Genomic DNA, 12,174 nt, shown 5'->3' with positions numbered 1-12,174 from the left:
CCCCGCCATCCATTCCGCGCTGGATCAACACACGCACGTTTAACACACACCGGCGCGCGTCCATCCGCGCAGCAAAACAACCGAGACAACGGGGTGCTTACTCCGAAAGGGGTTGGAGTAGCGACGGGCTCGAGCGGCTCGCGACCGACGCAGGGTCAGTAGGTTATCGATGTTTGTCGACCGCGTCCTCCACCCTAATCCGGGCGAGATAGATTTTAAAGAAGAACAAGGGAGTTCACACGGCGGAGAGACAGAGGGAAAGAAAGAGACCGCTTTCGGGATTTATATCCCCCCGGGCTTTCCGGGCATAGATTTTCTTCGCGAAGGAGGATTGTGTGCGGCCAATAGCACCTCGGGATAACGGCGTTTTCCGCGCTCCCCTTTGCTCGCAAACGTCGGGCTGAAGTACCGCGCGGCGAGGAGCCGCGGAGCACGTCCGCACGAGCACGGAAATTCGAGTCCTCCTTCGTTTTCAATTTGTCTCGGCGGACCGTCGCGCGGAGAAAGAGAAGGAGAGGGTTTCACGCGCGCGCGCGCCTTCCGCCCGGAAAATGTCCGCGAGCGGGACCGTCGCCTCTCGCGATTATCGACATGTGTACGTGTACACTTTCGTTTCCTCCTTTCGCGCTGGCCTCTTTTGCAACCGTGTCGTTACACCGTAGGCGTGGCCGATGCGTCAGTGCAATTTGTGCTGCCCCGCCGTTACGATTACGTGGAAGGGCAGAAGGGGGTGGGGGAGCGAACGGGGGTGAGAGTTGCGCAATTTCTCGTAACTGTTAGGGGCCGAGAACCGCTTCCGCGGCATGTCGTGCGTGCATACACGCGAGTAAGATCGCCGTTGTTCGATATCGCGTCACGCAGTGGCGCCGGCGAGGAAGAAACGACTGGTTCGATGTTACAATGTTTAATTCTGTTTCGCTGTAAAAAGTAAAGCTCAAGGAATCTGTTATGTACGGAGTGATCTTTCTTTTTCCTTTCTTACTTTTACTTATCCTCTTGGTATTTTGTGGCGTAAAATAAAGTCTTTAAAAGTATAATTAATTAAATATCCGTTTCGAACGTGTTCTTTGCATATTGGCCGATGTATATTGTAACTGTATTCGCTATAACGATTCAAACTAACTTCTTATCGTTCTCAAGAAACGATAAATCAATTATTGTTAATTGTATTTGACCGCTCCGAAAATATTTGGTGTTAAGTAAATAAGATATAGTTTGGACAGAGTATTTCTTTGTTATCCAAACCTCTCTAAAATATATTTCTCGTACAGAATATAAAGTAATCTTTCTAATTTGGAGTGACGTTAATATCCATGAGCATCCTGAGCATATTTGCGCTATCGTGAGCATTTCAAATATTTATTCCAATGTACCTTGTACTCTCATGCATCTTTCATCACACGTCACATGAATATAGATATATATTTACAGATGTTATTCGATTGTTATTAATAATTATAATTTACCCGGTTGTGGTACAATAAGAAAAATCGGCTATACATGTCGGATTTTGCTGAAATGAAATTTCGTGACAGGCATTGAATAATAATTGACCATTACGCAAGAAAGATTCAACCCACATTGAGTACGTTACGAGAAAATGAAGATGAATATTTGATACATGATTTAAAAAGTATAAATAGCATTGAGGTTCTTCGCAATCGTTCAAGAAGTCAAGCATGGTTCATTTTCTTCTCACTAAGTACATCCATCGATAAGCTTAATCTTTAAAAAAATGGGTGAAAAGGACAGAATTAGTAAAAAATGGTGCGACTAATAGAAAATAAAAACTGTTTTATAATTAATTTTAGACGCCCATAAGATTTGAGCCTTTTTATTTTATACAGAAAGACCTACTCGTCAACAAAATATCGGTAAAAAAAAGTCATAATTTTGCGAGTTGGCTCTTTCTTGCAGAACTCTGTGGCCAATGCGAAACTACATCTGTCTGAATTGATAAATTATTATTCCCGAAGTAATATAATTTTTTCGGAAAGTATGAGTCTAGGCACCACTGTACGTCGCGTGGCCGCGGGAAAATCATGCGATTGAGGAATTAAATGCAAAAATCCTCGTTCCGCGAACGCGAGGCGAAAGGGAAGGAAAAAGGTAATCGACGACGATGGCTGATTAGCACGAGCGTGAGTTTCGCTGCTCTGAATAGCTCTGTAGAAATGATTGAGAGAAATATGAGAGATTAAAAATCGGGTTAGGTCGGCGCACGAGGAAGAATTGCAAATTGCACGAAAAGGGTCGCGCGTTGTCGATATCGTCGTCGCCCAACGGGCGCGTTGGTCGATCGCTTTGCGGAGGTTTTCCTCGCCGGGACGGTTGCAGTCACAATGCGAGGTAAGACGCGAATCAAAGCGAAGGGGCGAACCGCAAATTGTTTTATGCAAAAGTGCGCTCTCATTCTTCGCGGTTTCAGGCAGAGAGAGAAGGAGAGAAAGAGAGAGAGAGAGAGGGAGAGAGTTTCAAAGCCCTCGCCGGGACCAGTCGCCGCTATCGTTCATTGATTCGAGCTTTCCGCGAATACGGCGGTTCGCTTGCCTCGCTGTTTTAAATCACAAATGGACGATGAGTGAGTGCGAGCGAAAGAGAATCCGCCTCAAAGGGTTTTAAAAGTAATGTATCCGTGCTGCGGCAACTGCTGCGGGTGTGCGCCTTTACGTTTCGTGAAAAGTTTCGCATGGTGCGCGCATGCAACACAGCGTCGAGAGAGAGAGAGAGAGTGAGAGAGAGAGAGGAGGGGGGAGGAAAACTAGACAGCAACAAAACTCATATAAATACCATATCTCTTTTCATTATAAACATACAAAATAAAAAAAGCCCGGCATTGTTCATCGCTCATGGCTACTCTGCGATTTATGAGGAAGCGCGTCCCGAAATAAAAATGTCCACACTGAAAAACCCATTTAATTGGGACAAACAAAAAATTTAGTTCAGATACGGGCGAACAAATGTTTTGATTGTGAGAACGAAAATTAGATTCTCTGAAGCCGAGACCCTTTTTCACATTTCCGCTTTGGAAAACCAAACCTTTGGCTCGGAGAATCAAATTTTCGTTCTCGCAGCCAGAACATCTGTTCGCCTATGTTCAAACCAGATTTTATTTGAGTAGAGAGGCTCACTGGCTTCAAACCAGACCTCTTTCATTTTCAGGAAATCAAACTTTTGGTTCAGGGAGCCAAATTTTGGCTCTCACAGCCAGAACGTATGTTCGCCCATATCCGAACCAAACTTGGTTTGAGCCAACTGAATGGGTTTTCAGTGCATTCGGACGTTTCGCTAAATTGTCACGGCAAGACACGACGAAACGCAGAACAGCGTGCCCCGCATTTCCCGTTCGCATTTCCCGTCCGATTTAATCTCGTTTCGTTTCGAGCCAGCGAGCTTGATGTCGCGTCGTTTAATTACGCCCGTCGTAACCCGTTTTAGTTACGCGTCTTGCGAAGTCCGCACTTCAATCAGATCAATACTCGCAGTCGCATTCCGCGGTCTACCATGCACTTACCATTCTCGCGTTTAATTAACATCGGAGGGAGAAAGAGGGTGGCGGGGGAGGACGGAGAGACACAGAGAGAAAGATAAAAAGAGAGAGAGAGAGAGAGAGAGATCGCTCGTAATTAGATTTAATATTTAACACGACGATGTCCGCAATTCTTAATCGCGCGATTAAGCGTTCATTTCGTAGCGTGGAATTTAAGCCGTATTGGAGAGTGGATCAAGGGGAAGATAGAGAGATAGAGAGACAAAGAGAAGGAGGAAAGGGGGGGGGGAGGAAGAACGATCTCCATTAATAATTCGCGACATAGTTTCGCATAGTTATTATTCCCGCTGTAGAATCCGGACCGGCGCCAGCGATCAGCGCGTGATGCACGCTCGAGACATGCAAATTCATCTCGAGACATCCGAGCGAGCTCTCTCTCCCGCGGCCGCACTACGTGCACAGCGGGTGTAACTGCGCTACAAAGGCAGCGTTGAGTGGCACTCGGGTGTATCAGGTTGATAAGGTCAACAAGTGCTTGGATAACTCACCTCGGAAGACGTCAAGTAGCAGAGCCTCGAGTCGGTGCTCTCCAATGAGGCTTGTTGAACGATTCCGTATTTGCTGTCCCGGTCGGACATGTAGTCGGATCTGACGCTGTCCTGTCTGTCGAAAGTACCTCTGGAATATGCAACACGAACAATTGAATAACGCAGCTCGTCAGAATTACGCGAAAACGGACTTTCAATTACCGCTCGCTCGCTCGCTCTCTCTTTATCTATCTGTCTGTCTATCTTTCCCCCTCTCTCTCTCTCTCTCTTTTCTTCTCTCACTTGCGACAAAGCCGATTTATACGAGGTTGTCGTATAATCGCGTGCGCTGTAAGAATGTTAATTCTCGTCGAATTACTTTCGTAGAGATTCGGCAAAGCCGGGCATTAATAATGAAGAGAAAGAGAGAAATAGAGAGGGGGGGGGGGGATAGATAGAGAGAGAAAGAGAGAGAGAGTTATGTGTTAAGCACGAGGGTTAATAAAACCATCTTTTCGGAACCGCGACGGCATAGAGAACAGTCGCGATAAAAGTGGGAAGGGGGAGGGCGCACAATGGAAGTGCCGAAGACAATGCGAACGATGTAGGACGACAAAAGGTAGGTGGTGGTGGCTGAACGTCATCCACGAGAATCGAAAAGAATGCCGAGCGTATCCTATAAGTACGCATTGTGCCGAGAGAGAGTTGTGCATCTTTTTTCCTCTTTCTCTTTACTTTAATTTTCAGGGCTTCGGCCAAGAGATTGGTCAGTTTCGTTGTGCTTCGCGATTGAAAGTACGACGGTACCGGACTTAATTGTTACATATCGACGTGTTCTTTGCTTGTAAGTGGCGAACGGTCCGAAATCGCAGGCGTTGATTGAAATCTCGATGATCCGGAAACGGAATATATAATAATCGCGATCTGGCTGGGCAAATTTCAACATTTCTCGATTTAGGAATCTCGCAATTTTCCAATTTGGAAATTTGCCAAACCCGCAACATCTCATTCGCCAATTATTGCATTATTAATTAATCAATGTATGCTATTTCGAGAGATGTTTGCAAATTTATTTATTTTCCTCCCGCAAATTCTAAAATATTGTTACAAATTTCCAAATTTTGGTAACTGCGAAAACACTAGATATTGACTTTTTCCTTGAAAGTACCGACACTTGTCATTTTTCTCTTCCTTCAAATCGCTCATAATTTAGGACCGTCGTTCACCGTTGTTCTACCAACAACGAAATCGCGAGACTTCTCAGGCGACAAATCACGCAGGAGGCCGCAGATTGACGATTCCACCTCACCGCCTCACCTTTGTTCGAGAGAGTCGGTCCGGTTGGACTTGTAGCCGCTGTCGTTGAGGCTGCCCTCGTGTCGCAGGGACGGCAGAGAGTCCCAGGGCGAGTCTCTCTTGTGTCCCGAGTATCCTGGATTTATCGAACTTGAAGCGCCGGAGCCGAGGGTCGAGCTGCCGGACTGCCATCCGTCGGAATGCCGGAACCATTGTGCGCGCGCGGACTCCCCGATGCAGCTGGCGCATCTGCAAGCATCGTCGCGGATTAATTATGCATACGCGGCGCATTGCATAACGTTATTAAATATTGTATATCATGTCGTTATGCCCGTGCCCTGCAATCAATTGCTCTGATCGATTTGGCGCAATATACGATATTGCGCCGCGCACCAACTAGCGTGTCGTCGCGACTAACTTCCGTCTTCTAAGGGGTGAAACTAGGTTACCACCCTTTAGAAGAAAAGCACTTGGCCTTGGGTGAGAAACTGAGAATCACTATTCAGGCTAAAGGAGAGGAAAGGTATTCATTGCGCGGTAGGTATAGGAAAGGAAGACAATTTGAACTACCGTACAGAACTTATCATATCAATTAGCGTAATCGGCTCCAGAAGAGGAGAGGTATATTGATCATCGGCGGATTTAAGGAGAAAAATATTGATACTGCCGTGCAGAATGTATTACGTCAATGATTGCAATTGCCATCAGAAGTCACTATGCATTGCGAGAAACAAATTTATTTGTGAAATATGAAAGTTTATTTCATAGGAATGAACGTTTATTTAAACACGGCGAAATAAAATTGTATTCCCGGTAAATCAACCGATTAATAAGAAAACTGAGGTGTAAAAATATATATTCCGTTATCACGGTCAAATTTTTCTCCAACCAATAAATATCGAGGAAAATGTCGCGAGAAACATTTACTTCGCAAAATTTAAATTTCTTTTCCCAGCGTATACACAGAGAAACCCATTTCGTTAATTCAAACGAAATTCTTATTCGGATATCAGCGAAGGAATCAACATTTGTTAGAACCAAAGGTTTGATTCTCTGAAATGAAAATGAAAAGGGTTCAGAGAACCAAATTCCGGTTATCACAACTCAAACATTTGTTCGCATCCAAACAAACATTCCGTTTAAGCCAATATGTGAAATATATATCTTCCTCTGATCCGTATAGAATGAAATCGAGAACATCTCTTCCCCCTCTCCCCCCTCGATATTATCACAAACGGTATCGCAGGACGAAGGGTTGAAGGACCCGTGATCTACGCGACGGATGCGCGGTACCGTGCGGGTATGGGCGATCTCTCGAAATACTGCATGCTCTTCTTGCGCGTCTCCTCGTCCTCTTCCCCGAGCAGCTGGAACTTGACGTGCTTCTTGCCGCGGGGCTGGTCCTCGGGGCCGTCCAGGATCCGGTAGAACACCCTCTCCGGCAGCCTCGGCACCGCCGGCATCATCGGCGGACGGTCGCGTCGTCGCTCGAGCGAGCGATACTTGCGCTGCAGATCGGCCATCCTTGGCGCGCTCGCCACGAGTCAACGCGTCCGACGAGTCGGTGACGTTCGTCGCCGTGTCAGGCTCGATCAATGACGGCGACGCGATCAGCTGGATAATTAGAGTCGGCACTGGGCTCGACGATGGGGGCCGCCGAGGACGATCGTCGCTTTCGCGGCCGGCGACGGCGGAATAACGATTTCCCACGAGGGCGAGCGTATCGGCGCGATTACCCTCCTCCCCGAAGGCCTCGCTTCGAAAACGCCGCTGTTGAGTACGGCTCTGAGATTGTCAACAAAAGCGCAATTATTCGCCGGCCGACTCCGCTCGCGTCCACCTCGGAAGCGATCCTTATCCGAGTCCCCGGCTATGACGAGAGAGAGACGAGTATCTCCTCCCCCTCTGGGTTCGCACTTTGCCGTCGAGATTGTCTTCGTACCCGTTTATAATTACCAAGCGCGAGCTGATCTCTCATATCTCCTCTCGCTCAATTCGCATTCGAGCCGCATTTCGGGAAACTCGAAGTCCCTCTCGGCGGAAGACAAAGGTGCTCTTCGTCGAGAGAGAGGGAGAGGGAGGAACGTTCAAACGGACTGGCTGTGGCGCAACATTTCCGCTCTCTCTCTCTCTCGGCTTTCGATAATCCACTTCCCGTTTACTTTCGTCTCGCACTTTGCACTTCCATCCACCCGCGACCTTATCGGGCGGCCGCGGTAGTCACCGTTGGCTGCACTTGACGTGACCTTATCGCGACATCGTCCGAGCGTTGGTGATTCATTAGCGACGTCTCTCTCTCTCTCTCTCCCTCTCCCTCGCACTTCACACCAGCATCCACGGAGAGATTCGACGAGAGCGAAAAAACCGCACTCGGCGCACCCTCGTCAGGTGTCACGCCTCTACTTCTCTCAGCGCCACGCAGAGTTACCCGGAAGACGCGTCGAAGAAGGGACTGCTCGCGATCCGGATTCGCGCGCTCTCCGAGAGCGGCGCTCGGCTTCGCACCAACGGATGCAGCTCTCGATGCAGCGAGCCGTCGCGAGTCTCTCGAGTCTCGTTTCTTTCTTATCGCGACGCAGAGCCGGCGGGAGAGAGAGAGAGAGAGAGCGAGCGAGCGAGCGGCCTTCCCTCCGTGTCACCGCCGTGTCCTCTCTCACCCGGCCGGAGCCCACCCGCGGGCTTTCTATATTTACCGCCGGCGGCGACTCGCGCCGTCGCTGACCCGTGATGCACAGCGCGCGGGGATGCTGATGCATGCGCGCCGGTGCCTGAGAGCGCTCTATCGAGGGAGCCGAGGGTGTCTTCGATAGACCTCGATAGACGTCGACGCCGCCGCGAGACGAGACGAACGTCGATCACGTCTCCACCTATCGATACTCGCGCGAGAGCCACGCGCACGTGTTCCGTCCTTTTTGCGCCGACCGACCGACCGATCGACCGCCCGGGCTATCGATAAGCGGCACATCCGGTGCTAATTCAGGTCGCCTTAATGGATGAGCACGTCTCAATGATCATCCTGAACCGATGCCGTAGGGCGCCAGCCCTTTAAATGTCAAAGTCTTGCGACGACGATTCTCTCTCCCTTTTTTTAAGCCCTTCACGTGGTGACCTCGGTCGAATCGAGACGATCGCCGAGCTCCGCCAGCACGTTTTCGCGCGGATACCGCGGTTTCGTTATTCGACGAGAGTCGTTCGACAGCCCGAGAGAGATCCGTGGGATGTCCGATGGACGTCAGAGTGACGTAGATGCCACTTAAATGCGCATTATATATAGTCCCCTGCGTCAGGATTTTCCCGAGCTCTTTCACGCTGCATTGGTCCGAGAGGGATGGCACTTCGAAAGGCCTTATGTTTATTCCCGAAAATCACCGGGTATTTGAAGCGGATGATAAAGGTTGGTATTAATAGTCAGATATTACACTTAAGATCGTCTTAAGTTTATCCTCAGACACTGTACAGATCGTTTCATTACCACAATGCGTCTGAAGATGAACTTAAGGTGGTCCTAAATATAAAATCTGACTATAAATACCGGCCAAACGCCCGGTTTTTCATTTTCTAGTCAACTTGCGGCTTAAGCTTAGCTTGATAATAATGTGAAAATTATGTTTTTCTCTCGTGGTTAGTCATTGAGCTTTAAAAGTTGCCACTGCAAAACCATCAGTTTAATAATTATCCATGAATATGTAGAAAAAACTAATCTTAAAAATCAAGACAGATATTTTCATATAAAAGTAAGATTATTATAATATTCTTAGAAGATTTTTAGTCCTGAATCGAGTAATACTTGTATAAATACAAACTCAATCGAATTAAGATTAAAAATCTTTTAAGAAGATTATAATATTCTTGCTTATATATAAGAATATCTATTCTTGATTTAAGACTAATTTTTTTCTCTGTAGAAAAACAATTTTTGCATTATCATCAGATTAAGTCTAAATCATAAGTTAACCAGAAAATGAAAAAAAAAACCAAAATCTTGTAAACGCGATAATATACTTTATTTTATTCCAAGCAGAACACAAAAGATGTCACGATGATGTAGGAATGATGAGAAAATGACTATAATAATAATTCACTTCTCGATCGTGATGCGGTCCCTTTCTCGCCATTTGGACATCATTTCGACGATTATCACGATTTTCCGTTCGATCTGAGATGCTGCTTCGCGAATTTCTCGTAGCTACGTGAAATAAACCTTGGCTCTCAGGCAGAACAAATTTCTAAAAGACCTCCGAAAGATATCTGAAGAGAAATAGAACGTCTTTTAGATGTCTTTAAGACATCTCTTAGATATTTCTTGCCCAGACAGCGCAGACTTCTGTAAAAGACGTCTTACTCTCTTTCCGACGTCTTCAAGCTTTCATCTGGAAATGCGTAGTGTCTGGATCGTGAGCGATATTTCTTTTTCGACATTGCGATTTTCACGCCAGAAATACTCGAAATATTCGGAAACTTTCACGAAGCGATGTGAGTCCGACTTGAAGGTGGACGTCGTCGGCCGCGATTCGCTCGCTCTCTGCGCCACCCAATTGCGCGTTCAAGCAAGACACACAGATAGGAGGTGGATCGGCGGGTGAATGGCGGAATCTAAGGAGGATTTCAGCAACGACTTTTACCTAGAGTTGTAGTCGCTGAGATAACCGCGGTCTCGATCGGAGTCTCGCTCTCTCTTCTCTCGCACCATCTCGTTGCGGTCGCTGTAATAGCCGTCTCGGTCCTTGCTGTTCTGCCTCTCGTTGCAGTAGCGATACGACAGCGGCAGGGTCGACGACTTGTTGGAACTGGAACCTGCGATCGTGATGACATTCGGGTTAGCGGGCACTCGCACGGGCGCTGCTCGCGGTTTCTACGATGACGCGGGATTCTACTTACGTCTTCGTGAAACGTGAGGTGTGCGTTGGACGTTCAACGGCAGGTTTTCCGCGTATTCTGGAAAGAGAAACGGAATATAACTCGCCCCGGCGAGCGAAGATACCGGAAATCGCGTTTGTTGTCAATCGATAGTTCCTTACGACGAATTACAGAGTTCGTAGTTTTTATCGGCCTGATAAATCGGAAAGGTTAAAGTTTAATTAATCCGTTCGGGCTCGAAAAGAACAAGGGTCGGCGAGATAAAGTGCTTTACGCGCCGGGGGAAATAGATTCGCGGCTAGTAATTCCCCGCGGTCGCCGCGGAACGGCAGAAAATTCATCCTCGCGAAATTTCATTCGCCGCAGCGTGGGAAATGTTTGAATTCATTTTCATCAGATTTCTCTCTCTCTCTCTCCCTCTCTTTCTCTCCCTCTCTTTTCGAAAACGTCACCCGCTCGTCAAGTTTTCGCGACACATTCGTAACATGATTAAATTCTCAATTCCGCAACAACGATTACTTAAAACAACAGTTCTTCTCGCTACGTACGAAATTTATAGGGAATTTCCAATCAACGAGAGGCGGAGAGACATTGAATGTGCGTGTGTATGTGTGAAAGAGAGAAAGAAAGAAATATGTTTATTCATACCCTGAGTAAGATTGAGTCCCCTAAGAGCGTTACAATGTAAGAAGGATACAAAGAGAATTATTAATAGACAAAAAAAGAAAGGGAGAAAATGGAAAATAATATAAAACAAAGTAATATAAAGAGAAGTGTGATTACCGATAATAATAAAAAAACAAAAGCAGAGAGAGAGAGGGGAGTGAGAAGGAAAGAGAGATCTGGTCTTTACATCGACGAGTCCCGCGGCCGAGATTAATCGGGAACTTATAAAAATACCGACTTCGCGCGCGTCGTTCTTGGCGAAAATAGCGAGATCGGGATTTCCCTCTGACGAGCGTGGTCTCTCACCGAGATTCTCCATGCTCTGCGTGAGCAGAGCCTCGAAGGTGCGCAGACTGTAGCTCTCGGCATCCATGCCCTTGGCCAAGGTGTTCCTGAGGTGCATCTCGTATTCGAGCAGCAGCCGGCTGGTCGGACTGCCCGGCGTCGAGACCGACTGCATGCTCTGCTGATATGTCTGGCCGCCGTTGCAGCGGCGTGAGTTGCAGTGGTTCGACTGCTCCATGTCGGAGTTGCCGTTGGACGAGCTCGGCGTGGTAGCGTAGCACTGGTTGTCGAAGATTACATTGTCCGAGGGCGGCGACATGTCACCTGTGCACCGATTACGTTCCGAATCTAAGTACGTCCTGCCTCTGCCGCCTGCGAGCAGAGAGGTGCCGAGAGTGCAGGATGCACGTTGGACGTGGTGGTTGGTGCGGTGAGCCGCTGGTCAATGGAGAACGCGTATATGATTAGTAGGAGGGGACCCCCGGCGTAACCCGAGATGTGCTCCGTCGGAGAATGAGCATGACGCACTCGTCGGGCCAGCGAAATAACCACGTTGTCACCCTAGTGCGCATGTTACGTAAGAAGGCTAGGAGCAACAAAATGTTAGGGGTGCTGCGTAGCGGCGGTGGTGGTGGTAGTGACGGAAGTGGCGGTAGTGGCGGGTGACCCCGTGACTTTCATCAGGGTGGAGCTGGATATCGCCGGCTCGTTGTCACCCGTCGTGCGCATGTTAAGTTATGCCGAGGGTGTGTGGCTAAAGGTTAGAGGTGCCGTCTCGCCCCGCCGGACGCGCCAAGAGATCAGAGAGCTTGCCGATCGGCCGTTTCTCACGGTGTTTCGCGGATTTACGCCGGGGTCGCGTGGCGTCGGGGTGCGCGCGGGGGGATCGATCGCGTGGACTTTGCTCTTCGTTTTTTGTCGTCTCGCACGAAATCACGTTCGATTAGATCGCATTGTTTTTTCTGGAGAAGAACAAAAGGAGGAGGAGAACGTTGCACGGCGTATCAGTCGCGGGAAGGAAGAAAGAGCTGTGAAAAATCCCTCGCTTCCTCG

General features: G+C 48.1%; 1 protein-coding gene across 1 annotated transcript in view; it reads right to left on the bottom strand.

Moving 5' to 3' along the window:
• LOC106749375 overlaps positions 1 to 12,174 on the bottom strand; it is a 49,887-nt gene that overhangs the window by 29,844 nt on the left and 7,869 nt on the right. The window contains exons 7-11 of the mRNA XM_014628753.1: positions 11,143 to 11,493; positions 10,192 to 10,248; positions 9,936 to 10,107; positions 5,335 to 5,562; positions 4,039 to 4,168 (exon numbers count right to left, since the gene is read on the bottom strand). Coding sequence (XP_014484239.1) covers positions 4,039 to 4,168; positions 5,335 to 5,562; positions 9,936 to 10,107; positions 10,192 to 10,248; positions 11,143 to 11,493 — 938 coding nt within the window. The remainder of the gene's footprint in view (positions 1 to 4,038; positions 4,169 to 5,334; positions 5,563 to 9,935; positions 10,108 to 10,191; positions 10,249 to 11,142; positions 11,494 to 12,174) is intronic.

The sequence above is a fragment of the Dinoponera quadriceps genome, unplaced genomic scaffold, assembly GCF_001313825.1.
Source record: "Dinoponera quadriceps isolate SergipeBrazil2010 unplaced genomic scaffold, ASM131382v1 scaffold3683, whole genome shotgun sequence".
NCBI classification, from domain to species: Eukaryota; Metazoa; Arthropoda; class Insecta; order Hymenoptera; family Formicidae; genus Dinoponera; species Dinoponera quadriceps.
The sequence above is the reverse complement of the archived record's forward strand: the minus strand, read 5'-3'. Positions and strand labels throughout refer to the sequence as shown.